This window comes from Nuphar pumila, chromosome 10 (genome assembly GCF_984573655.1).
Source record: "Nuphar pumila chromosome 10, dmNupPumi1.hap1.1, whole genome shotgun sequence".
NCBI lineage: Eukaryota > Viridiplantae > Streptophyta > Magnoliopsida > Nymphaeales > Nymphaeaceae > Nuphar > Nuphar pumila.
In genome coordinates this window covers 10,110,786-10,138,323 of record NC_143258.1, presented here as the reverse complement: position 1 = coordinate 10,138,323, position 27,538 = coordinate 10,110,786, and the positions used below count along the sequence as shown (strand labels likewise).

Here is a 27,538-nt window from a genome sequence, read left to right as displayed (position 1 = left end):
ACTCAGAAGCGCACTTGAAACAAATAAAATAAACAAATAGCATTTACAAATAAAATGCCAAAGGATACAACCCAATTGCTAATAGCAGAGAAAAAATCTCAAAGCCTTATAAGTTGTATATGACAGAGATGTTATTCTCTATTATTGTGATTCTCTGTTGAGAATGTCACAAAAGAATTGCTCCTTTCTATAACAAAACCAGAGTCCACCAGGCCAGCATACAAGTCCAATAGGCATTTACACCATATTCATTGCTGTTGTGAAGCTCACCATATGCAGCAGAATTGCTATAAATAAAAAATCGTGTCCCACTGATACTCCATTTTGACTCCCATGCCGCATCCCTTTATATACTAATTATATTGGAAACTTCACAAAAAAGGTTGTATCTCCGTATCCGCAGCCATATCCGCTGGGACATCGATCATAAGAGTCCAAACTAGGGAAGGATGAAAATAAGAACTTCCCAAGAAATAAATAATCAAACTCATCCCATTTTACAAAAATTGTCTGGTGCAACCAAAATAATCATTTTCCACAGTTGGCTTTGAACCAAAGGCAACTACTTTAGAAGTATTCTCCAGATACCTTTCATGTATATGACCAAAGAGAAGAGAGCAAGCCCAGCCGAGAGATACAGTAGAACAACTCCAGAAGTAGCTAAAAGGTTTGGACCAGCATGACTGCATGATATATGACAGAGAAATCAAAGGCTGTCCAAAACACAAACACCAAAAAAATATGGACTCAACTGGACCAGCTCAAGTCAGGTACCACATCATCTACTTGACACCAACTCCAGTGATTCAAAATGAACTTATAATAATAAAAAACACCAAGCACCCAACCCAGTGAGGTTGCCTATTCCGCTGTTAAAATATTCCGGACTGATAGAGCTGGCCACAGAATGTCCAGGATTGCCTGCAACACTTGAGGGTTGAATCACCCGAACACTTGGATATCATGTTTCTAGACTCCGGCAAAAACCCCAATTCAAGAAATCAACTGAAAAGAGAGGCTGAAAGTAATTGAACTAACAAAACATGGGCTAGAAATATAAGAAGATAACAGACAACCTGCTATCCCTCGCAGCCAGGAGGATCGTTAGGGCGGTCATCTGAGTTGCTGTTTTCCATTTCCCCAAATTGCTCACAGCAACAGCCTGTCATGAGATCCTTGTCAGTGAACAAAGAATAGGAAAAAATTGTCAAGAATAATCTACGAGGGAGCATGGTATGCAGAGAACCTCAATAACACTTGTATCTTGGGAAGCAGCCCATTCCCTTATTGCTGACATGGTTATCTGCAAAATTCATGATGGACTCAAATTACCAAATAAGGATGCAAACAATGAGCAGGGCCAGAAAGTGGCATTAGAACTAGTAATCAAATAGTTAAGTAATGAAGCAAAGATATCTCTAGGAATATCACAATTTGTGAAGGGCAGAAACTGTAACCACACATAAGGATTAAGAGTGAAGTTGAATGTAGAACTGGATAACGAAGTAATTGCTAGTTGGGATGGTGGGCCATCCAGACAACAAAGAATAACTAACTTTTGAATGGCATGTTGATTATTGCATCTCTATACATGCACTCATTCAAAGAGAAATATGGAGTTCAGATGTTTGCTGCATGCTGACCAAAACTGTTTGCACCCTGCCATGTGGGGTTGGGTTCCCCTCCTCACCCACTCCTCCTGTCCTTTCATGTTTAAATGGTGCTGTGTTGTTTTCTTACACGTGACACCTTGTTATTCTATAATTATTTAATAAAAGTTTCATGTTTTTTACTCTCAAAACAGGAATCGATGATCTAGAACCATTTGGATGAAATTTTTTGAAAAGTTTGTTTTTCAAAAATTTAGTTTTGAAAATAAAGTTATGAAAGACCCCAAGTTGGATTACTAACAGGTTTTTGGATGACAAAGAACCATTTACTGCAATGGTTCTGACATCCAAAAGGCAGTTGGCGACAGCATTGTGGATGCACTCCGTGAGGCAGGAGGAATAAAGGTGTGGCATGGGATTGTAAAAATGTCTATGAAGAGACAATATGCATACAAGCACTAATACTTCACAAAAGATGTGCACAAAGGCACTCAAAGAACACTTGAACAAATACGCAAAAAGCGTAAAATAATGCAAACATGCACAAAGGCATGCAACACAAATATATTGAATAAAACAGAGAAGCTTGAGTCACTCAAGCCTTAAATTTACAAGGGGAAATACCCTTATTTATACACCTCAAGGGGGTCACCTTGGGGGCTCCCAAAAGGAGTCGTTGGGAGCCCCCAACGGTCACAATCACAATTGTGACCGTTGGGGGCTCCCCAATGACTCTTTTTGGGGAGCCTTCCCAAGGTGGCACGAAAAGCCATAAAAAAGAAAGAAAAAAAAGAAAGAAAGAAAAGGAAAAAATAAAAATCAAATACAATCATATTCCAAGTGGAATATGCATAAAAAGTGAATTTACATAAATACCCTTTTCGGGTATTATGATCAAAATAAATATATATTAGTGTATATATGTATACATATCTTTATCTTTATCTTTATCTATATATATATATATACACACACATAATGATTACATTTTTAACACCCCCCTCAAACTTACAGTGCGATAACCGCAAGTTTGCCCAAAAGAAAATAAAAAAGATGAGAGCAAAGCGCCTCAGTAAAGAAATCCGCTAGTTGATATTCTGATGTCACATATGGAAGATCGATGATTTTCTTCAAATATTCTTTTTGAACATAATGGCAGTCCATCTCTATATGCTTCGTACGCTCATGGAAGGTATGATTTTTGGCAATGTATATCGCACTCTTATTGTCACAACATAACTTTGTCGGTTCTTGAATATGAACTCCCATATCTTTTAGCAGACGCCGAATTCATACTATTTTCATGGTTGTGGAGGCCATGGCTCTATACTCAGCTTCGGCGGAGGACAAGGAGACCTACTGTTGCTTTTTATACCTCCAAGAGACCAATGATTCACCTAAAAAGATACAGAAACCAGTGGTGGAGTGACAGTTATTAGGATCACCTCCCTAATCAGAGTCAGTATATACAATTAAATTTAAATCAGAGGATGATGAAAAAAATACTCCCTTATTTACCGCCCCTTTTATATATCTGATGATTCGGAGGACTGCACTCATGTGCACTGACGGAGGAGCGTGTTGGAATTGACTGACAATGTGCACTGCATGAGATATATTGGGTCTAGTGATGCTAAGATACATCAATGACCCAACTAGTTGTCTGTAAGGAGTAGGATTATCCAAAATAAACCCATCATCGATCTTCATCTTGGACCCCACAACCTCGGGTGTTTCACAAATTTTGTCATCAGTAATGCCTAACATGTCAATTATCTTACAAGCAAGCTTAGTTTGAGATAAAAAATATCCGCTATGAGAAAAACGGCTTCAATGCCCAAAAAATATGTCAGAAAACCAAAGTCTGATATCTCAAAAATTTCAGTTTATGCAGACTTAATTTTTTTAATTCCCTTGGTATCATCACCTGTGATTAACATGTCATCAAGATATAGAAAAAATATCATAATTCCTGCATCAGATTTCTTTACAAACAAGGCAGTGTCAATATAGCATGAGACAAATCCATTTTCTATCATTAAACTGTTAAATCCGTCATACCAAGCTTTGGGGGTTTGTTTTAGACCATAAAGAGTGTTTCATAAATAGAGAACCTTACCATTAGGGCAATCCATGTCAGGAGGAGCAGTCATATAAACTTCTTCATTTAAATCCACATTTAAGAAAGCATTTTTAACGTCCATTTGATAAATATTCCATTTTTTAATTGAAGCGATGGTAATAAGACATATAACGATAACCATCCGAGCAACTGGAACAAACGTTTCATCATAGTCTACCCTATATTCTTGACCATATCTCTTAGCAACTAGATGTGCCTTATATCTCACAAGAGTCCCATCACTCTTGATTTTGACTTTAAAAACTCACCTACATCCTATATTTTTCTTTCCTTTAGGAAGATCCTAAAACTCCCATGTTTTAGGCTTTCCTAAGGGCCTCTAGTTCATTTTTCATGTCTTCTACCCATTCATTCATCTTTTGGGCTTCTTCAAAAATTTTGGGCTCAACATATGAGTAAATGGCGCTAAGGCACGCTCTATGTTTGGGAGAAAAAGAATCATAGGATATGAATCTAGTGGGAGGTCTCTTATTTCTCTCAGTTCTTTGAGAACTTATTGTCTCATTAGGCTCACTATATTTTTCTATAGCACTTTTAAACTGCTTTGGTCTCTATGTCTTTATACAACAGGCTCTCTAGAAGTTCGATCATCAGCCTCATGATAGATGAAAGGCTGAGGAGGATGGTTATTCTCTTCTACTTCATTTTCACTTGGTGTGAATTCAACATCACTAATGTCATCATTTCTTGATAAGAGTTCAAATAAAAAAGAATAATCCATATTTTCCTCATGAGAATCAGAATTTTCGAATCCACTAACATTTTCTAAAAAACTTACATTTCTAGACACATAATTTATCATTTTTTACATCATAGCATCGAAATCCTTTTTGGGTCTCAAAATACCCAAGGAAGGCACATGGAATGGCTTTAGGAGAAAGTTTATCATTTGTATCTGTCAAAATAAAACATTTGCACCCAAAAACCCTTAACCTGCTATAATCAGGATCCCTTTTATACAAAATTTCAAATGGCGAAATTTTATCTAAATTTTTTGATGGAAGGCGGTTAATAAGATAAACAGATGCAAGAGTCGCTTCGGCCCAAAATCTTTTCGGAATGTTTTGGGAAATGAGCAGGGTTTTGGTTGTCTCAATAATGTACTTATGTTTCCTTTCAGCCAAACCATTTTGTTTGGGTGTTTTGGGACATGATTTTTTATTAATTATCCCATATTTCTCAAGATAGCTTTTAAAATCATTTGAGAGATATTCTCCTCCAGAATCAGATCTAAAGATTTTCAGATTTGCATCAAATTGATTCTTAATCATCATATGATAAGTCTTAAATATTGTAAAAACTTCATGTTTATATTTGAGGAAATATATCCAGGTAAATCTAGAGAAATCATCCGCAAATATCATATAATAAGAGAACCCTCCCTTTGAAATAATAGATGTCGATCCCCAAACATCCGAATGAATAAGTTCAAAAGGTTTTGCAGTAAACATGGATCTTTGATAATATGGTAAACTTCTCATTTTACCAAGTGTGCAATCATTACAAACAAAATTTTCCTTACATAAATGTTTGGCAAAAGAAAGATACAAAATTTTTTTGACATTGTGGTGACCAAGTCGTTTATGCCATGCATTAATGTTTTTGTGATGCAGCACGTTACAAAAAGAATCTTTTGGAATTTGAAGAAAGTCCACATAGTAGAGATCTTCTTTCTAGAGTCTTCCTCAATCAATTTCCCAGACCGTCGATCCTGTATCCAACATTTATCAGATGAGAATTTTACATCACATCCATGGTCCGAGAGTTGAGAGACAAAAAGCAAGTTTAAATTTAGCGTTGGAATAAATCTAATTTTCGAAATAAAAAAGCTTTTTTCTTCAAAATTTTCAGTGCCTTTATTTTCTAGCGAAGTATCATCCGCAGTTGAAACAAAAGATACTGATGAATATTTTAGAAAATCGGATAAACATATGTTGGGGGACATATGAAAGGAGGTACCTGAATCTAAGAGCCAAGAGGTCTTACCAGGAGAAGGAGAGGTAGATGTAGCTGCTCCAGAAACAGCTCCCTTAAGAAGTGGTTGAAGTGCTTCCACGATTTGATGAAGAGAAAGAAGCCCATTTGAGGAAGTCACATTTTCTTCCTTTTGAGAAGTGGTGGCCATGGCAAGCAGCTTCTTCCATTTAGGGCAAATAGGTTTGATGTGCCCTGGTTCCTTATAAAAATGGCACACAAGTTTGTTGTAGTCCCTTCTTCCTCCTTGACCACTTGATCCTTGATTTTGATTTTTGAAGTGAGGAGGCTTATAAGCTCGTACATTGTTTCCCGGTCTTAAAACAACATTAACGGCATTACTTTCTTCATTAGATGAAGTTGTAAGAACACTCGAATTATTTTTGCTAGAATTCATACGAGTTTTCTCTCCACTTAGCTTAGTAATGACATCTTCAAGAGAGGGGGAAACGAAAGAGGAGAGGAGAGGAGAGGAGAGAAGACCAAATTTGGTCGAACTCAGGTCTAAGACCATTCAAAAAATTAAAAAAATGATCCTCTTCCAATTGTTTGTACCTAAGCTCAATAGCTTCTCCACTCCACTTAGGCTCAAGCATCGCGAGTTTATCCCATATGAATGACAATTCCGCAAAATATTCCCTTATGGACATTTCATTTTGTTGAAGGGTCAAAGCCCTTTTTTGGAGATAGTACTTGTGGGATAAGTCTCTTGACGTGTATATTTTTTCAAGATAATGCCAAACTTCCGATGCTTTCTTGAACTTAATAATATTGGCATTGATCTTAGTTTCAACCGATGAAAAAATCCAAAAAAGAATCTTAAAATTTTTCATTTCCCATTCCTCATGTCTCTTGGAATATTCTTCAAGAGCTTTATTTCTTTCTTCTCCTTCGAGGATTTTGATTTCGCCTTTCTCTACTAAAGTAATCTTTGGTTTGGGTTCCGGTATAGAACCAAGAACGTATCCCCAAAGACCTTTACCTTTTATGTGAGCTTCCATGTTCCCGGCCCAAACATGATACTTTGAGTCATTCAACTTGAAGCCAAGAGAGAAATGGGAGTCTTTTTCGCCCATTAAAGAGGAGAGAGAAGATAAAAAATCACGTATCGCAATAAGATTTTAAATCTTACTTGTTGTGGAAGACTTCCAAAATATTGGATGAAGATAAGTCTTCACGCCAATCACCAGAAACTTTGAAGGCACGCTTTTTGAGGCACTCGATCACACGGCCTTCTTTCTTCAAACCAAGCTCTAATACCATGTAAAAATGTCTATGAAGAGACAATACGCATGCAAGCACTAATACTTCACAAAAGATGTGCACAAAGGCACTCAAAGAACACTTGAACAAATACGCAAAAAACGTAAAATAATGCAAACATGCACAAAGGCATGCAACACAAATATATTGAATAAAAAAGAGAAGCTTGAGTCACTCAAGCCTTAAATTTACAAGGAGAAATACCCCTATTTATACACCTCAAGGGGGTCACCTTGGGGGCTCCCCAATGACTCTTTTTGGGGAGTCTTACCAAGGTGGCACGAAAAGCCATAAAAAAGAAATAAAAAAAAAGAATAAAGGAAAAGAAAGAAAGAAAAGGAAAAAATAAAAATAAAATACAATCATATTCCAAGTGGAATATGCGTAAAAAGTGAATTTACAGAAATACCCTTTTCGGGTATTATGATCAAGATAAATATATATTAGTATATATATATAGATATGTATACATATATATATAATATATATGTATATGTATCTTTATATATATACATACTAATATATATACGTAAGGATTACATTTTTAACAGGGATCCCAGAGTTGAAGGTGGTAGATGAGGGAGCAAGGCTCAGACTGGGGGACAAGGGGCGGTGGCATTGCAAGATGAAGGAGTGGGTACAAGGTGGGGGCCTGCTGGAGTGTAGGGTGAGGTAAAAGTTCAGGCAAGGTCCTACCACAAAAACAAGTGTAACAGAGGTCGCAATGATGCCTAGATGGCAGCTCATGCACCAATTGGTGGAGGCCTCAAAGAGTAGATTCTCCAGGTTTTCTTTTCCCTGGATTCATTTTAGGGTTCAAAAATGTTGCTACCATAACATTATCTTGGAATGGATTTGTAAGCTCATCAGCCAAACATCCCCTTATAATATTTCAATGGATTTGATAATAAGCATTATCAGGTAATTTTATTATACTACGAGAAAAAGTAGAAGCTTCTTAAGAACAAAAGATGTAGATTTTTGTCATGAATAAATAACAAGATGAGCTTACATGACATCACCCTACATTCACCTTATACAAGACATTCTTTTAATCAATGTATTAATCTTATTTGTGATTTTCTTAATGTGAAGAAATTTTTGTCTGATTGTATTAATAGCACTATAATTACATCGCCTTGACATGGCCGTCTCTAGTGATATGTTTTGTGTTTTTATCTTCTTTTACTCCTAGCATATCTAATCTTTGTCCATTGCTCATTTTCCTTTTTGACTTCTGATGTTCTTTTCTTGTCATGCCCCCGAGAAATGAACAACCGTAGATAGTATCTCAAGGTGAGAAACTTCCAGTTTATTGTTCATTTATGGTTGTCGAACTCAAAAATCCAAAGATCTCGATAGGGCTTTGGAGAGAATGAAGAACAGAAACATTTCAAAGAAAACATACTATTCTTGTTAAAATATATGTAATCATATATACATATATATATGTATTTATCTCATCATACCCGATAAAGGGTATTTTTGTAATTCTGCCCATTAGGGGCATTTTAGTCTTTTTACATCTTTTTACATGTATTTTATTTTACATTTTCTTTTTCCTTTTTATTTATTATTTATTGTAAAATGCATTTAATGCATTGCATTGGGGGTCCCAACCAAAGGAGTCGTTGGACCCCAACGGTCACAAATGTGACCGTTGGGGGCCTAACGAGTCCCCTTTTGGGCCTCCCAATGTTCTCTCTCTCTCTCTCACTCTTTCTCTCACTCCTTTGTGTATAAATAGAGGGGTATTCCCCCATGTAAGAAATGGCTTTTTAGGCCCTCATTCAATAAAGCATATGCAACTTATGCCTCTTCGTAGGCTTATTGTGGTGTCCCTTAGTGGACCATTTTGTTATTCCTCATTGTGGGGTTGTGTTTGTCCAATGTTGGACCTTATGAATGCATTATGCATTCTTGTAATTCATTTCCGAATACTTTCTAACATGGTATCAGAGCACGGTTATAATCAAGCTAGTCCTTCGGTGCATTGGAAAGCGTGATGTTCAAAAAATCGAAAAAGTGGTGAAGTTTTTGTTACCTCTTTTCTTTTTTTACGTTTTGATGAAGCGTTTGTTATCTCTTATCTCTCTTCCTTCTACTTGGGATTACTTGGCATGTATTCTTACACTTTTCAAGTATTTAGCCCATGCATTACACACGAGAAAAACACTTGTTTTTTTTCTACCATTGAATATATATATATATATATATATATATATATATATATATATATATATATATATATATATTGATATATATGTAAACATATATACATATATATCTATATATAGTATGTTTTGAAAGGAAATGTATGGTTTTTTCTAAAATAGTATTTTAACCATCATTGAACTTATTTAAGGAAACTAGATATATGTAGTATGTTTTGAATCTTGAAGCCTTTTTTTGAAAATAACTCTAATATATATATATATATATATGTATAACCATGAATTATTTATTCTAGATGTTTCGTCAATCATTGTATTATCTTAATGATTTGATAATGATGTCTTATTTTATAAAATATAAACTTGTTTTTCACATATATATATATATATGATAATCGTCAAAATACAATTTGTATTTCATCCTTGATAGACATGCATATTCATGTTTGAAATTCTCGATTCGTTACATGCTTAAAAATGTAAAATTTTATATAATCATTTGCATATATGCTTAAACTTGATTAAAAGGATGTTTATTTTATGAGACATGTCTTTAATTATTGCATAAGTGCTTTTTCTATGAGAATGTATGCACTTAGTCTCTCATATTGTTTCTTTTATCTATGCATATTCCTTGGTTCCTTGTTAAAACTCTCTTGTGTCATCTTTTGAAAATATGTATTTTTGTATTACAATTGATAGCATTAAGATGTTCTCAATGTTTGAGAATGGTTCTAGATTTTTCATCTCTAGATTGTCGTGAATACATTTTGATAACTGTTCTGTAATGCTTTTGAAGCATTCTTTTACATAAATAAAATTGTTTATTCATGTGTGGTGTTCCTCTTTTACCCTTTTTATGGGTTTTGCTTAAAGTGTTTTTTAGACACCTCTTTTTGAGTGTTCGAAGAACATTTGTGGAAGACCACCTTGCTTCATTACATGATAACTCAATGTTTTCTAAAATATGATTGCATTATGATAAATGATTTCATAACCTTCTTCTCGCTTCATCCCTTAGTGGGTGTGTCTACTCGCACTTTATGTGCATGTTTATTGGTTCATTATTGAACCTATTGCATTCAAAATCATCTTCTTGTGTGGGCTCTATCCCACTTTAATGAGATATTTTCTCTATTTTATGTATGCCTTTTTTAGCATGTTGTATTATGAGAGCTTTCGTGAGCTTCCTCTTCTTCCATGATATAGAAATTTCATATGCATTATTTGCTTAATGTTTCACGATAAGTCTTTTTTGGTATAAATTAAAGAATTGATCATGATTAAGCATAATTCGTGTTTATGCAAAATTGTTGTTACGAGGCATATTGTTGTGATTGGTTATATTGGACCTTTGATTCGATTTTTAATCGGTCCTTTTTGTAAAAACTTTTATTTGAAAAATGATTCCCTTCAGTGTTTATTGCCTTTTTATGGTATTTATATTTGTCCATCATATGTTGTTATTTAATGCATCATTTGTTTGACCTTATTATTGTTATATTAGAGATGTTTGTTGAGGTGAGTTATGTGCACCTCGTGTTATGTCATTTTAGATTGTCAACTTGTAGTTTGACTCTAAAATGACTTGTTATGTGATCTCTAATTATGAATGTGTCACTGGTTTATTTTGGCCATTGATTTTATTATGGATGCTCTTAATTATGTATACATTCGATGGATGTCTAAAGTTTGAAACCATAAGTGTTTTAAGATATATTGAAATTGATAATTTGTTAAATGTTTGTCATTACAAGTCTTATTGCCTCAAAAGTCTTCTCCTTTTATAACTCTTATCTAAGTGTCATCATATGTAGACAAGGCACGTTGATTCACACCATGGTGTGTGATTTTAGTCCATGTTGGCATTTGTGTCCTTGTTCTAGTCGCTGAGATGTATGCCAATGGTTCGCTTCTTTCACTCATTTCAAGTGTCATTTTATGTAGCCAAGAGATGTATTTGTTTTAGCCCATGGTTGGCTTGATACTCTTGTTCTAGTAGCTGAACATATTTGATTTTGAGTATCTTTTTACGAAAACAAGAGATGCTTTTGGTCCATATTGAAGTGTATTCTCTTGTTCTTGTCGTTGATACACGCATTTCAAGTATTATTACATGTAGACAAGAGGTGTTTATACACACTTTTGTGTGTGTCTTTTAGCCTTTAATGGCATTATGATTATGTTCTTGTTCTAATATCTTATACACTTGATTTGTGGGTTTTTGAGGACTAATGAGGTAGTTGCTTGTAGTGGATGAACTATTGTTGAAATTTGTGAAATTTCATTCATATTTTATCTATTAAATATACAAGTGAATCATATCATTAATATGCATATTTTAAAATCAAATTGATTTTTTGGCATTTAATCTACATATTAAGTGCTTATGGTTTTGGCCACCTTTGTATTTGATATGCAAAATGAGTTTTTGTAATTGCAATCATTTGAGTGAGATGTTCCTAAATGTGTAAGGTTCTCTACTAAAATAACACTCATTATCTTGACTCTTGGGTGGATGTTTTTTAAATCATGTCCTTGCAAGTTCACATATGACATTTGTTTGGCATAGAATTTCTTCTCTCTAAGATGTGAGAGAAATCATTAACTCATCTTTTGTTGATAAAATGTTTCTTTATTGGTGATCTATGTGTGTTAAACATGCTTTCTTTCGTATGCTCTTGTACATTTCCCTTGGGAGCAATTTGTTCTTATGTGAATATTGTCTTTTTAGATATATTTCTAATACATGAAATTTTTTACTTTATCTTAATAAAAATCTCATATTTTGTGTGTTTTTGTGCACTTGTGAGTGTTCTCCGTGCACACACTCCTAAATATTGATAAAACCCTTTGTAATAATGATTCTGGGAGCCTTAGTGCTCACCTATTCTAAGAAATTCAATTTTTTGCATTTGTGGGTGTCCCCTTTGTACCTTTGGGTACTTTTATTCAAGTGTTCTTGGTGTGTCTTTGCACACGTATTCCTTTGTGGTGATGATGCTTGAAGTGCACATCTTTAAAGGCATTTTTACATGGTTCTTGGAGATATTTTTGGTCAAATGTTCTTAGTGTGGCCTTTGTGCACTTATCTTTCTTCAAGAACTTAGTGTGTTTTATCAATGTTTAAGGTTAATTCGTGTTTTGCATAAATACTCAATCAAAATGCATAAATTATCTTTTGAATCATTGTCCTTCTTAATCAATGTTATGGTCTATTATCCATTTTTTGATATCTCTTATTTGATTAAGATACAAAAGTATTTTTTACTTGGAGTTCTTTTGGCTTGTTCCACAGGATCTTCAAGATGGGATGAATGAAGCATTTATGATACATCGTGAAAAGAGTTTGGGGATGATCATTAAAGACAGTTAAAGGCTGACAGATGCAAAGTTCTTTCATGTGCTATAATATTGGTGACTTTCATTGAAGATTTTTTTGAAGACTGGAACCCTCCTTTTGTATCTTCGAACTTCTCGTTATCCCCACGCAAAGTTTGATGAGGGGTGTTAAAATATATGTAATCATATATGCATATATATGTATATATATGCATATATATGTATTTATCTCATCATACCCGATAAAGGGTATTTTTGTAATTCTGCCCATTAGGGGCATTTTAGTCTTTTTACAACTTTTTACATGTATTTTATTTTATATTTTCTTTTTTCTTTTTATTTATTATTTATTGTAAAATGCATTTAATGCATTGCATTGGGGGTCCCAACCAAAGGAGTCGTTGGACCCCCAACGGTCACAAATGTGACCGTTGGGGGCCCAACGAGTCCCCTTTTGGGCCTCCCAATGTTCTCTCTCTCTCTCACTCCTTTGTGTATAAATAGAGGGGTATTCCCCCATGTAAGAAATGGCCTTTTAGGCCCTCGTTCAATAAAGCATATGCAACTTATGCCTCTCCGTAGGCTTATTGTGGTGTCCCTTAGTAGACCATTTTGTTATTCCTCATTGTGGGGTTGTGTTTGTCCAATGTTTGACCTTATGAATGCATTATGCATTCTTGTAATTCATTCTAACAATTCTATACATAGTTCTCCCTTTTTTTCTATTACAGTCCTCATTAAAGATCAAATTGTGACCTTTGCTACGAGTATATTGCCCTTTAAAAAGTACAATTGAAAATTTAATAACTCAAATGCAGTCCAAACCCTTGGTTCTTTTGCCAATATCCTCGTTCAAGTATACTAAGAGCATTTTTCAAAATCCTTGATACTACTGCCAACTAGTTTAACTAAGAAATGGGCCACCACCACACAGTAAGCTACGGCTTACAACTTAAATGATTAAAGTTGTAAAATACAGCTTACTTAGGTCCACTTTGGAATAGTCTTTCAAAATATAGCTTACATTAAAAACATTCTTTTGGAAACTTTTTTTGATATCTCAATCACCATGAAAACAATAGCTTTAGAAATTTGGTCACTTTTGAAGATCCTCTCAGAATTTGAGTTCTGAGGTGATCCATTCTACATGCACCTTCTAACGTATATGTTGCACCTACTCCTAAGCTGCAGTGCGCCACAAAGAAGCTAGGTTTAGTGGAAAGTAAGAATAAATTCAATAAAATTCAGAATGATTACATCAGCCAACTAAATACAAAACCCCATAATGAAGTATTTATGCTGAAAAAGAAAAACTTTACGACGGATATCAGATAGATCCGACATCCAAAACAGGATTTAAGCATAACAAAAAATAAACAGGTTTAAATTGATCCAAATGAACCTTAGATCTAGAATCCTTCGATCTAAACAGATCCTGGATCTAAAATCCCTTTGCCTTGCACGCGTTTCGAGATATAAGCCTGATCCACAGGTGGGTCCGCTTCACACCAAGTGCCAAGATTGAGAGCATCATTAGGCTTGAGTTCCCAAAGTTTTGGGGTAACTTAGGTCCAGACGAGTTCTTCACATGGAAGCATGCAGCAAAGTGTTTTTTTCGATGGTACCTGATCTCTTAGCATCGCATGGTTATATTGGTGATTCTTAAATTGCAGTGCTTGGTAAAGGCATGGTGGGCAGTGTAATGAAATAGGCAAAGTAATACAAGAGAGCGTCTCTTATGGGCTTAAGAGAACACAATTGCAAATAGCACAAAGACTTCTTATGGGTCAATACAAGATTACAACCACATAAGCCACTTAAGGGCCAAACAACAAACATAAAAATATAGGATCTTATTGAGAGAGAAATGCTTGAGAATGCATTAAAGAACAAGATGGGATTCACCCCTATTTATACACAAGAGGCAATCTCTATAAAGTTGTTGGACTGTTCCAACAGTTTTATTGACTAGTCAACTCTATGTTGACTAGTCAAAAAAGAACCTACCAGCTCTATTTGGTGTTTGACTAAATAGTCCCTATAAAAACAGAAAAGGACAAAAAAAGAATAAAATAAAAGTACTAATGTACCCTTAATGGGCACAGCATATAGGAAGTGTGGACAATGCATGCAAGAAACATAGAAAAAAACGTGGGAGAATAGAGATTCCCATGAAGTTTCATAAGTGAAGACCATCGCGCTTCCGAAGCGAGTTTATGGGAATTGTGCTTCCCACCTACCTAAGTGTAATGAAATATATGAAAATACAAAACAAAAGCCTCTAAGGGGTTACATGACCATAAACACAAAGTGCACATGCACATGTGCACATACACAAGTCCAACTAAGAGACAATCCAAGAGCACTAAGGCAATACACAAGTACTAAGTCCATAAAAGACATAAAGGAATTAAAAGAAGAACACAAGAATATAAAAAATATACATTTTATTGAGCATGAATGTTTAAGAGAAGCATTAAGAAATGAAAGGAGATAAAAGACCCTATTTACACATACAAGAGAGAGGGAGACCTCAATAGAGCTATTGGACTGTTCCAACAGCTATAAATATAGCGGTTGGACTGTTCCAACAACTCTATTAACTGGTCAACTCTATGTTGACTAGTAAAAAATGAACCCAACAGCTCCATTTGTCATTTGACCAAATAGTCCCTATAAAAACAGAAAAGGGCAAAAAAAAGTAAAAGTACTAATGGGCACTGCCTATTACAAGGACTAAAATGACCAAAATACCCCTAATGGATATTGACCTATTATTGTCATTATAAATAAAATATATATATACATATATGAATATATATGTGTATATATGTACAATATGAACCATATATATATATATATATATATATATACATACATATATATATATATATACACACATGTACAACTTAACACCTAAGAAGCGTCTGGTAACTCTGTAACAAACACTTGGTTCTTTTTTTTTGCAAATCCTGAAGCAAAGAGTACTCTTCCTTTGCTTTTAACTATACACCATGCATGTGGGTGCAATCTTGCACACGAAGATTTCAAGAATATCTCTCAACAACTACAATAAAATTGATATAATAAACAAGGAGGTTTATTGATGCAACAATCACAAGCCAAAAGATCTATGAAGAAGAGCAGGACAAGAAACGGTAGGATCATGTCACCCACAACCACAAAGTAAAACAAGTGAAACACAATTTGCCCATTAGGTTGCATCTTTGTAACAAGAAATAAGCACACAAGCTCCATTTCCCTTCAACCATTCAATATTTGTGCAGTTCATATAAATAAGAAATTACCTCTCTGCAAATGATAACAATTGAAGGCACTGTTAGCAGCCATTGCACACGTCCAAGTACAACAACTTCCAGAGGTCTGGTGCACAACAACACCAATGTTGCAGCAACCATAAGCTGCAAACAATTATCATAATATGTTATATTGGTGAACACTGTGAGCTGTTCCGTAATTTATGTATTATGAAGTAATGGTAAATTGCATTGTCATTAGAATTATAAAAAATGAGAAAAAAAAAGGGAAAAAGAGCAGAGCAACCTTATCAGCGACAGGATCCAAAAATGCACCAAAAGTGGTGCCCATTTTCATCTGATACATGTAAAAACACTAATCATTGATCTCTTCTAGAAATTAAAAGATATTAGAATATAATTTGGCAAACTAATCCTAAAAACCTTTAAAATTAATGTCTGGCAAGCAGCGTACTTTTCTGGCAAGATAACCATCAAGCCAATCTGTGGCTGCTGCAGCAAGAAAGATGCCAGTTGTTGCTGTGGTTGCCCACCAACCATCAAGGTAAAAAGCTAGTGAGCAAAATTAACATGTCAGCAGCAGTATCTCTACGAAACAGCAATGATAAACATAAACTAAATACTCAGAATGAAGGGATTATGAACCTAAACAACCTACACAATGAATAAACACTGGTTTAAGGCATAGACTATTCTTATATATCAAGAGAATGCTATTTTTTGCCGCTCAACAATGAACCTTCCAAAAGAAAATCATGATCCACTTTAGGATGCAAGTGTTTATATAGGCCATCTATGTTCACCTTCCAATATTTCAATTTTTGCAGGTTCTTTGCATTATTAACACCAATCTCTTAGGGCCCATTTGATTCTATTGCCAACTATCGACAAAATTTAACTAAGATAACACATCAGAAAACTTATCAAACACATGAGGTCTAACAAATCTTTTGGGGAAAGTTGACTAAAAGATGCTTTTTATAGGGGTTGGAGAAAATGGTAGGCCTCACTTTTTTTTGTCAACTTTCTCCTTGGAATCAAAGGGGCCCTTAATGGTTTGGGTTGCCTCAAAAAACCTATTGCATTTAGCCAAATTTAAGAAACTCTTAAGATTGTATCTTTATCTGTGCATCAAAAATTCACATGACCAACAACCACCTTTGCAAATTACAAAGAGAAGAATAAATGCACTTACACATGCACAGAAAAATAAATCATGTGAATCGTCAGTCCACTTTTATGATTTTATCATGCCAACCTTTTTTACTGGTGTCATAATAGGGCCAAGGTGCAACAGGCAAAAAACATCTTAAATGACATTTCTCTAATATTTTCTTTTATTGGTAGGACTCCTAAATACATTCTGATATATTCACCTCTGATCTTATTCTTTTTCATAATTCCAGATATCCATCTTAACATAGCATTTCTGTGACATGTACTCTCTCTTCTTGTCACTTCTTAATCGTCCAACATTTAGCACCATATAAGTGTGTTGGTCTTATAGGAGCCTAATGGAAACATCGTTTTAATCATCATAAAAGTAATCTTTTATCACATAACACAGCACTAGTTTGTCTCTACTTTATCCAACAAACACTAATCCTACTATTGGCATCTTCTTCAAGTTCACTATTGTTGAAACATGTAACATTGTTAAATTGCAAGAACTTATATTCTCATGATATTGTTCTCACTAGTTTCTACACTAAACTTGCACTTCATATATTTTGTTTTTATTCTACGAAGTCTTAAATCATTTCTCTAATACACTCTTCCAAAGTTCTAGTTTTTTTTTATATGCTAATGCTAACAAGTACTATATTATCTTCAAAGAGCATACACCAAGGGACCTCTTCCTTGAATGAAGACATTACTTCATTTATAACTAATGTAAAAAGGTATGAATTTAAAGTAAACTGTGATGTAACTCAACCCTAATTGGAAACAAACTTGTCTCCACATGTAGTCGTAACAGTCATTACAGTTTCCTTATAGATATCTTGAATAACTTCCCTCTATCTATATGTGTTAAGTATGTGTTATATGTGTGTGACATGTTATTTTATCAGGCATATTTCTGTCTTTATTCTTGTTGTAATTGTTTCCCTCAACAAGGGTATTTTTGTAGAACAAATATATATATATATATATATATATATATATATATATATATAATGAAGTTTGCAGGGCATCCTTTTGAAACACAATAGAGGAACAACCTGTTAAAATATGTACTCAAATCTTGTAATCCAATATATATTATATATATAAGGTAATACATATATGTATATGTATCTACCTATTATATATATAAAATGTATATTATTTCATTTCAGCCGTGAGGGTATATTCGTCTTTTTAGACATTCTTTTTTGAGAATATGTATGTAATTTTATTTTTGTTTTCTTTTCTTTTCTTTCTTTTCTTTTCTTTTCTTTTCTTTTCTTTTCTTTTTTTCTTGTTCTTTTTTTTTCGGTTTTAGCACATGGAGGGGCCCACTCAATATGATCGTTGGGCCCTCCAACGGTTATAATTATAACCGTTGGAGGGGTCCCAAGGATCATATTGGGAGCCCCTCCATGGCCTCTCATTGTGTATAAATAGGGGAGTTCCCCCTTGTGTTTTGGTATGGCTTTGGGTCAAAGCCCAAGTATTCAATAAAGCTTTTATTCTATGTCACAGGGATTCGGCTAGCAGGGTGCCGCACCCGCGTCGACGCGACTCGACTCGGGTGCGGGTGCGGCACTGGGTGCGGTCAACCCGACCCTGGGTGCGTTGACCGCACCCAGGGTCATTTTGGTCCATTTTTTGGGGGTTTTTAAAAAAAAAATGCCCTATGAAATGGGCTGCGGAATTTAAAAAAGAAATCTTGGGTGATATTCTCGTGCGCCCTCCTGATCGCATGCGTCCTCACCTAAAACCAAATCCAAACAGCAAAAAAAAAAAAAAAAACAAGCGTCCGTCAAACCCTAATTCGCAACCTGAACAACGAAAACGCCGGATCGACAAAACCCCTTCGAGTGGAAGCTCGATGAGCCGATCGAAAGCGAAAGAAGAGAGGAAAGGCAAAAACCCTAGGTGCGATCGCGAAGAAACGTTTGAGAATCGAGGAGATCGAGGGGGGGAATAGGGAGAGGTACCTGGGTGGGCCGCATGGCGGACTCGAGGGCAGAGAGGCGGTGGTCGAACGAGCCAAGGATCGAGACCATGCTGTCCGTTATCTCCTGGCTCTTCTGCAAGCTCTCCCTCATGAAGATCGCTCGATCCCTCAAGCTCTCCATGGCGACGTCCACGCCCATCTCCTCCTCCTCCTCCTCTCCACTGTGGATCCTAGGGTTTCACTCCTCCATTCTCGTCCCTCTGACCCTCTCTCTCGATCGACCGATCGATAAATCCCTCCGACGATACACAGAAAAAACAAAAACAAAAAATTTGAAAAGGAAGAAAACGAAAAAGATAAAGAAAGAAAGAAGAGATATCAGAGAGCCAGGCAAGACCGCAGGAGGGGTCGAATATTTTTTTTCGCAACGTATTGACGAAAATGTACAACTTTAGCGTGTGATTTACGAAAGAGCCTCGCGCGTGATTGGGTTTTCTCGTCAATAAGTGAAGGATATTTGTCTCTTTTGATTTTGTTCGTATCCTTTTTGCTAAAATCCAACGGTATGAGATGAGCGATCGTACATCAAACGGCTGAAAACTGAACTGGTGGGAGTTGTGATCGAGGGGCCCTCGTGCGGAGCGTATCGAAGATCCGGGGATGTTGTCTACGGGGAGGGGGAGGGGGAGGTCAAAGTCACAAGGGTCAAAACACGTCGATTAGTCGGATAGTCAAGCAGGATAATGATATAAATCGACTCTCTCTCTCTCTCTCTCTCTCTCTCTCTCTCTCTCTCTCTCTCTCTCTCTCTCTCTCTCTCTCTCTCTCTCTATATATATATATATATATATATATATATATATATATATATATATATATATATATATTAGGGGTGGCAAAATCGGACCCGCGCCGGGTGAACCCCCGAACCCCCCTTTATATATATATTACATTTTTGCCCCTGCCGCACCCCCGCACCCGGGTTTTTTGGAAGTGCCGAATCCCTGCACCTGCACCCATGTGACATAGCTTTTATTCATTTTTTAGTGCATTTGTGAGATTGATTGTTTTGTACTTTTGTGCACAAGTGTTCTTTGTATTCTTATTGTGCATATGTGCACTTGTCTTTTATGAAGAACATTGGGTCTTGATTATAGTATCTTGTTGAAGATACTTTTACACAACCCCCCTTTCCTATCTCCTCTTATTTCTTCTTCCACAAGTTATCTCAGGGCACAACTCCCAAGACAGATTTTCCACCAAAACTAACATGGTATCAGAGCAGGAGTGAGAGTAAGCACCCCATCGGATCAAAGGTCTGTTAGCATCCACCTTATCTTATTCTTATATTTTCTCCTCTCTTATTCTTCTCTTTCTTCTCTTATTCTTCTTTTATTTCTCCTTCCCAATCTATTCTCAATCTTTCAATCCAGTTTTGAAACTTTCTTTTGTTCTCGTTGTTAAGATTATTGCTTGTTCTCCTTTTCTCTCATTTTTCTTTTGGGTCGTATTCTTTTCCTTTGTTGATCTATCCCATAGTTACCGGAAGCGCCTAGGTAAGTAGGGAAGCGCGCTTCGGAAGCGTGAAACGTCGTGCTTCCGAAACGCGCAGGGAAGCACCATTTTTTAATGGGAAGCGTGCTTTACTTTTATGGAAAGTGCGCTTCCCATCACGCTTCCCCCTCGCTTCCTTCATTTTTTTCCAATTTTTTGTATTTTTTATTTTTTTGTATTTTTTTCTCTTCCCCCTCGCTTCCTAGGTCGCTTCCGAGACGATTCCCGATTCGCTCCTAAGTGGTCCCACGCTTCCCACTTCCTAAAATTTTGAAAGTGCCTTGCTTCCCGCTCCCGCTTCCCGCTTCCCGCTTCCCGCTTCCTCAACTGGCAACCATGATCTATCCTTTATTTTCAGTTTTGAGACAAGGCTTGTCCTTTTTATTTGTTTCTCCTTTGTAAATCAAGCATAAACCCAACATATTAATCCAATATATGTTTGCTTTCTTGTCTATCAGCATTAAAAAACTCCATCTATTGTTTTTCTTTGGTTTCCAAAAAAAATCATACGAGGGTTGACGTGAACATAGATTTCTGCCAAACTCATCTGATCATGCCTACTCCTCTTCCTGATTCCTTTTTTGCATGTGACCAAAAAAAAGTATAAACCAAAAAAATAAATAAAAATAAATCATTCATATATTTCAAAAAAGAAAAAAGAAAGAAGGCCAAAAATATATCTGGTTGTATTTCAAAAACAAAAGAAGGAATCTTCTTGTTAGATCTATCATTATCTCATGGCCTCTTTTTCTTTGGTTTCCAAAAAAAAATCGTATGAGGGTTGACGTGAACATAGATTTCTGCCGAAATCATCTGATCATGCTTGCCCCTCTTCCTGATTCCTTTTTTGCATGTGACCAAAAAAAAGTATAAACCAAAAAAAAATAAATAAAAAAAATCATTCATATATTTTAAAAAAGAAAAAAGAAAGAAGGCCGAAAATATATCTGGTATATCTGGTTGTATTTCAAAAAAAAAAAAAAAGAAGGAATCTTCTTGTTAGATCTATCATTATCTCATGGCCTCTTTAGTCTCCAGTTCTCCAATTAATTCTTCTTTCCTCGAATTCTTCCAACTTTGTTCTTGGAAGAAACAAATTACTCTGTTTAACAGCAACCATGGTATGATGGGGCATCTTGACAGGTCTCTACATGTTCCTGCAGAATTTCTGTTGAACTCGGATTCAAAGGATGGGAAACAGGTGGAAACGCTGAAACCAAATCCGAACTACTCTGTATGGTCCAGAAACGATCAAGTTGTGATGGCATATATCGCTGTCACTCTTTCCCGTGAGATTTTACTTCACATTCCCATAGGTGTGTGAGCCCGTGATCTTTGGCAGATTCTTAACCATTGGTTTGAGCATATCTCAACTCCCAAAATTTATCATTTGAAAGGAGAGTTTGAGAAACTTGTCAGGGGAGATTCTAACATGATAGACTACCTGAATAAGATGAAATCAATCATTGATCAGTTGGCTGCTATAAGCGCACCAGTTTCTGATGAAGATATTTGCATGCAGACGATACGAGGATTAGGTCCCGAATACAATATGTTTGTTACTATGTATATGTGGCCTTCAAGCTCATATGGGCAGCCAAATAATAAGGGACAGCAGCTTCCTTCTTCAGCTCTGCAGAATACTTGGTATTTCGACTCAGGAGCAGCCTTATTGAGGACTGGGTCGAATTGTGACAAGAGATTCAGGAGCAGCCTCATCATGTGACAGGAGATTCAGGAAAATTTATTCATGTCATGCCTTATCGAGGATTGGGTTGAATTGTGACCTCATGTAGGCATTGTCTTAGTTCCCACTAGTTTAGGTTCCCTTTGTTTGCCCAATACTCTTCTTGCACCTAGCATTAAACGTACTCTTATTTTTGTTTCACAATTGTCGGATCAAATGAATTCTCATGTTTCTTTTTCTTTGTTCTCTGTTTCTGTGAAGGACATTCACACGAAGGGATGTCCATTGAAGAGAAAAGTTGTGGTGGTCTTTATGTGGTGAATAAAGTTCTATCGTCATCAGATTTTGCAGCATCTTCCTCTTCCTGTTTGTTGCTTTTGTCAAGAGTAGATCGTCCTCTTAGTGATTTAAAGTTATGGCATCATCATCTCAGACATTGTAATTCTGGGTTCTTGCATGTCTTATGTAAAAAAAATCTCATTCAATTGAGAAACAAAGTCAAGGAGTTTTATTTTTTGTGATAGTTTTCGAACTTGTAAGAGTCATGAGTTGCCCTTTGGCCATTCTAATAAAAGAACTTCATTCCCCTTTGAACAGATCCATTCCAACGTTTGGGATGCTGCACCTATTTTGTCTCGTTCCAAGTCTAAATATTACATGATTTTTGTGGATGATTTCAATCAGTATACTTGGATTTTCTTTCTAAAGTCCAAAGGACCAGATTTTCATTGTCTTTAAACAGTTCAAAGCCTATGTTAAAACTCAGTTTTCTAGAAAATTTATTGCCTTTCGTAGTGATGGGGGTGGTGAGTATACCTTGAGTTATTTTATTCAATATCTTTGAGATAATGGCATTGTACATGAAATGTCAGCATGTAACTGAAACGGTCATTCTAAATTGAGAACTGATTTGTGGATAGAAGCCTTCCACATGGTTGTGTTCCTCATTAATTGTATGTCTTTGGATGGATTAAATGGTGATACGCCCTATTTTAGGCTCTTTGGGGAGCACCCTAATTATTCTACACTTCGTGCTTTTGGTTGCAAATGTTATGTGCATGTTGATGATTCTCTTTGGGATAAGTTTAAACCTAAGGCTCAAGCTTGTCAAATTGTGGGCTATGATGATGAATTTAAAGGATTTAGGTGCTTCAACCTGAAAACTAATCGTCTCATGATATCTCGGCATGTATTTTTTAATGAAAATGAATGTGCAGTCCTTGTCGATGAGCATGATCATACTCAGTTTATGTCGATTGTGAAATTCTGGCATGTGTCTACGTCAGCAATCAACAATCATCAGCCTGCTGATCCTATTCAGCAAGCCTCATCCTCAAATATGTGTGTGTGTGACGTGTTATTTTATCAGGGGTATTTCTGTATTTATTCTTATTGGATTCTTGTTGTAATTGTTTCCCTCAATAGGGGTATTTTTGTACAACAAATATATATATATATAATGAAGTCTGCAAGGCATCCTCTTGATACACAATAGAGGAACGACCACCTTTTCCTATCTTCTCTCATTTCTTCCACAACTTATTTTAGGGCACGACTCCCAAGATCACTTTTCCTCCAAAACTAACAATATGGGATCTCTTTCTTCTTTAATACTGACCAAATTAGTTTCTTGGAACTCTGTTCATGAGCTTTCTGTAAATTTATGAAAACCATATGCGAGTTTCTTCCCTTCTCTAAAAATCATTCTATAAGTTGCCTAGCTTCTATCTTTACCTTTCTGACATGAAACCAAATTGGTTCTCTGATAGATGTGATTTTCTTCTCAAATGTTGTTCTATTGTTCTCTTCCAAAGCCTCATAGGATGACTCATAAGTTTAATGTCCCTATAGTTAGAGAATTTTGAATATCACCTTTAATATATATATATATATAAAGTATCATTTCTCCACACCTCACATTCTTCCTGCAGATAAAATATTGCTATTTTTTTTACCATTGTATCCCAATATTAACCATTGACATCCAAAGTTTGATAGACATTGTATCTGGACCTAGTGCTTTGTTTTTATTCATCTTTTTTTACTGCCATTTTCATTTCTTTCCCACTAATTTTATCAGTCAAGTTTCCTTTGCCTTATGTTGTATCAAAAATTAAAGCAACCCTATATGAATGCAATCTAGATGATGGTTTTAACAAAACTAATAGATATTGCCCTTATTAAGGACGAGACTTTTGCCTCAACATGATGAGAACAGATATATTTTGTCTATGCATTCATGTCTCCATTACACATTTATATATGTGGTTCATGACCTAAAACCTGGAACACGCTAGGGTATTGGGATCTCCATAAATCAAGTGGCACTGCTCAGAAAAATGAGATCCCCATATTACCCATAACCCATTGCCTTTATTGGTATAATCAACATGGAGGATGCCAAACTCTGTCATTGAGAATAAAAATAAACAAATAGAACTTTTTGTGATATTAAGGTAGCATTCGGATGTATTTATATAAAACTCTTTCTATATTTATTTTAATTACCTAAATTGATGTTTAGATGTTTGAAAAACAGTGTGGAGCTTTTTTAATGTTTCTATTTATTTTCTAATTGCATGCCTTCATCCCTTCTTGGCCCTCCTACAACCTCACACTATTGTTATCCAAGCAAACATGTCCGAATGTTGCCGACATTGGCCCTTCTCAATGCAGGGGGAGGAGTTCCTAGGAAACGCTCAACCTATGTCACGGTAAATGCTGTCAAGGTTCTCAATTCGAACTACCCAACAATCTTTGCCATGTAGAATGTGAGGGAGCATACCTAACATTAACATACTTTCTTCTATTATTGGGAGGTCACTGACTAGTCATGCCCTTCTCCAAAGAAGGCAAGAGAAAACATTCTTGTAAGCCCCACCTTCCCCCTTGTTCCTTTGTAAACTCCTCTTCCTCTACCACTCCCACCTCTCCTTCCACTTTGTCACTTCCTCAAAAAACCACTCCTAAGCTGAAGACAAATGGCATGACGCCAATGTCATAAAGATGCATAATTTCCTCCCCGAAAACAAGAGAATGTATGAGGTGAAATATTCATTTCTAGATCAACTAATACTTTCACAACTCTTAACACATAATCAAACACATCCCTAGGTTTCAACTGTCAAGGCACAAAAGTGAAAAGCTCATTGGAGGAGTTAAAGAAATTGTGTGTAGAAACATCCAAACACGGTTCTATTAAAACAAAAAAAAAATATAATCAGTATCCTATTCATTGGTTTCAAATCATAACTAAAAAATAGTTCCAAACATTGCCTAGTTGTTCCTTTCAAATGGAGTGGAACAAGATAGCTGCATGGTGAAGTCGCATTATCATAATTGAGGGTCACCCTTCTGAACCCACAAAGGCTATGCCCCAGCTTACCTAATCTTTGGGGGAAAAAGGGAAAAGAAAAGTAAAAAAGAAGTAGATAATTTAATGTTAGCTAATCTAAGATAGCTAATAAGCATCAGTCTGCAACAATTTTGACGAACCAATCTTCCAACATGGGCCACTTTGGATGTCAAACATGGTCTCTGACCAGGACATTCGTTTTTTGCAGTTCTCAAATGATGTTCCAGAAATATAAATATATATATATGGGCACCAAACTCCTTGCAGAAGCACACAAGTTCCTAACTTCAAACTTATGACTATATTGCAGGAGTAAGCTTAAAGACAAGTTGGAAGAAATTTGTAGAACGAATATCAATTGGTGATAGACAGTTCGATCAAGGACAAAGGTTTGTACTGACGGTATACATTTGACGCAAATGTTTCGCATCCGGAACTTACAGTGAGCAAAAAGTTAGAGAATTCATCAGCATTGCATTTTAAAGACAATGGACGTCATAAGATAGAAACAAGTACTTTGAACCCCAGCGCCGACAATGAGATACATCCAGAATGAGAAGGGCATTACTCAGAGTAGTGGCTTCCAACGAACGAACCCCGATCGCCACGATAGGGAGGAGTAAAAGCCACAACAGAACCCACAAATCTTCACAGAAAGCAAATAAACTGAAACAAGAAGAGAACCTCCAGAAACCCAACAACGACTCAAAACACCGCAACAAAGAACACCAAGCAAATAAAACGACCAAAACAGATTCAAACGTCAGTAAAACCCCTTCAAAATCCCAAACCGAAGCACGCAAGCATCAAAGAAGCATCGCCACGCTCTGCCCTTCAAATTCGACGGATTTTTTATCCACATAAGAGCAAAATCCCCAACAAATCGAGCAGCAAGCACGGCAGATGGAGCATGAGAGAGAATTCCGTACCGGCGATGAGGAGAGGCACTGCAGCGACTCGGCCGAAGGTCAGGAGGGTAGGGACGGTGAGCAGACGAGGGCCGGACTTCCCCTGCTCCTCCTCCTCCTCCTCCTCGTTCTTTTTGTCGCGAGCGGCCATGGCGGAAGCGAGCCTAGGGTTTGCCGAGAAGCAAGGGGTCGGCGGCCAAATGCAATTTGTGGCGCGGGGTAGAGCGGGGGTGGGGGGCCGAGCGGAAGCGTCGCTGGTAGGGGTCGCGAGCAAGGGGGAGGAGGAGAGACCCGCGCCGCTCCTTCGGGAGGAGAGGGCCACGGCGACGCGAAAGGCCGCGCTATTTATAGGAGAGGGAACAGGCGAGTTGCTGCACCACCTCCCGCTTTTCACTGAGAGCGACTTGCCAATGCCCGCCGCTTTTATCACCATCGTCTCTCTCTCTCTCTCTCTCTCTCTCTCTCTCTCTCTCTCTCTCTCTCTCGCCCTGTTTTTTAAGCTACGTTTGGGAGTTTGCATGGATGGGAATGCGTTGCCAAAATATTGTTTTGCTACCAACGGGGTGCTGCGCTTGTTTGGTAGGAGCGGGTACTACACGTCACCATGTGTTGGGACGTTGCAAGTTCAAAACCCAATGTATGATGCGTAACTGGTGGGTCTGCCTAACCCTAGCTTGCCTTTCAAAAAAAACAACAATGTTTGACAATTATTGATGTTGAGAGACGTGGTTGGCTAATAAAAATCCTCCTGTGAACAGTGCTGAAAATGAAGTGTTGGGCTGACAACACCATTCTCAATGCATTGTTTCAGCAATGGCATTGCTCTCAAACAGCACAACACAGCCTCCTGTTCAAAGCTCCCAAACATAGCCTTGATGACATGAAGGGTGGAAGGATTTGGAGCTTGAATTTTTCTCTTTTTTTCTTTTTTTCTTTTTTTCTTTTTTTTTTCAGGTTCTTGCATATATTTTGGGATTTAGAGGTGAAGCTACTTAAGGGAAGGAATGTATTTTCTGCCTATGAGGGAAGGGGCGAGGAGGTTAGTTGTTTATTTAATTATTTGATATTTGATAGGTTGTGCTTTTTTATGAGCTTTACTTTCTCAAATGTTTTTGGATTATGCTTTGAAACCTTTCCTCCCCCTCTT

At 36.5% G+C, this 27,538-nt stretch overlaps 1 protein-coding gene across 1 annotated transcript; it reads right to left on the bottom strand.

Annotated features, from left to right (window-relative positions):
- On the bottom strand, positions 1–26,896 carry LOC149823469 (CDP-diacylglycerol--glycerol-3-phosphate 3-phosphatidyltransferase 2-like). Its single transcript, XM_090020055.1, has 7 exons — positions 26,413–26,896; positions 16,239–16,336; positions 16,071–16,121; positions 15,815–15,928; positions 1,247–1,303; positions 1,077–1,162; positions 1–683 (listed from the first exon to the last, which is right to left on the bottom strand). The coding sequence occupies exons 1-7, from the start codon at positions 26,822–26,824 to the stop codon at positions 563–565; spliced, it is 939 nt and encodes a 312-aa protein (XP_089876181.1). The 5' UTR covers positions 26,825–26,896; the 3' UTR covers positions 1–562.
- Positions 26,897–27,538: the final 642 nt, after the last annotated feature.

What these genes read in the sequence shown, in the direction of transcription:
- LOC149823469 (XM_090020055.1), bottom strand. Translation starts at nt 26,824, where the DNA reads ATGGTGATAAAAGCGGCGGGCATTGGCAAGTCGCTCTCAGTGAAAAGC. An exon ending in TGGATCCTGTCGCTGATAAG is followed by an intron (nt 15,929 to 16,070) that starts GTTGCTCTGCTC and finishes AATTGTTTGCAG; the next exon opens with CTTATGGTTGCTGCAACATT. An exon ending in TTGTTATCATTTGCAGAGAG is followed by an intron (nt 1,304 to 15,814) that starts GTAATTTCTTAT and finishes TGAATTTTGCAG; the next exon opens with ATAACCATGTCAGCAATAAG.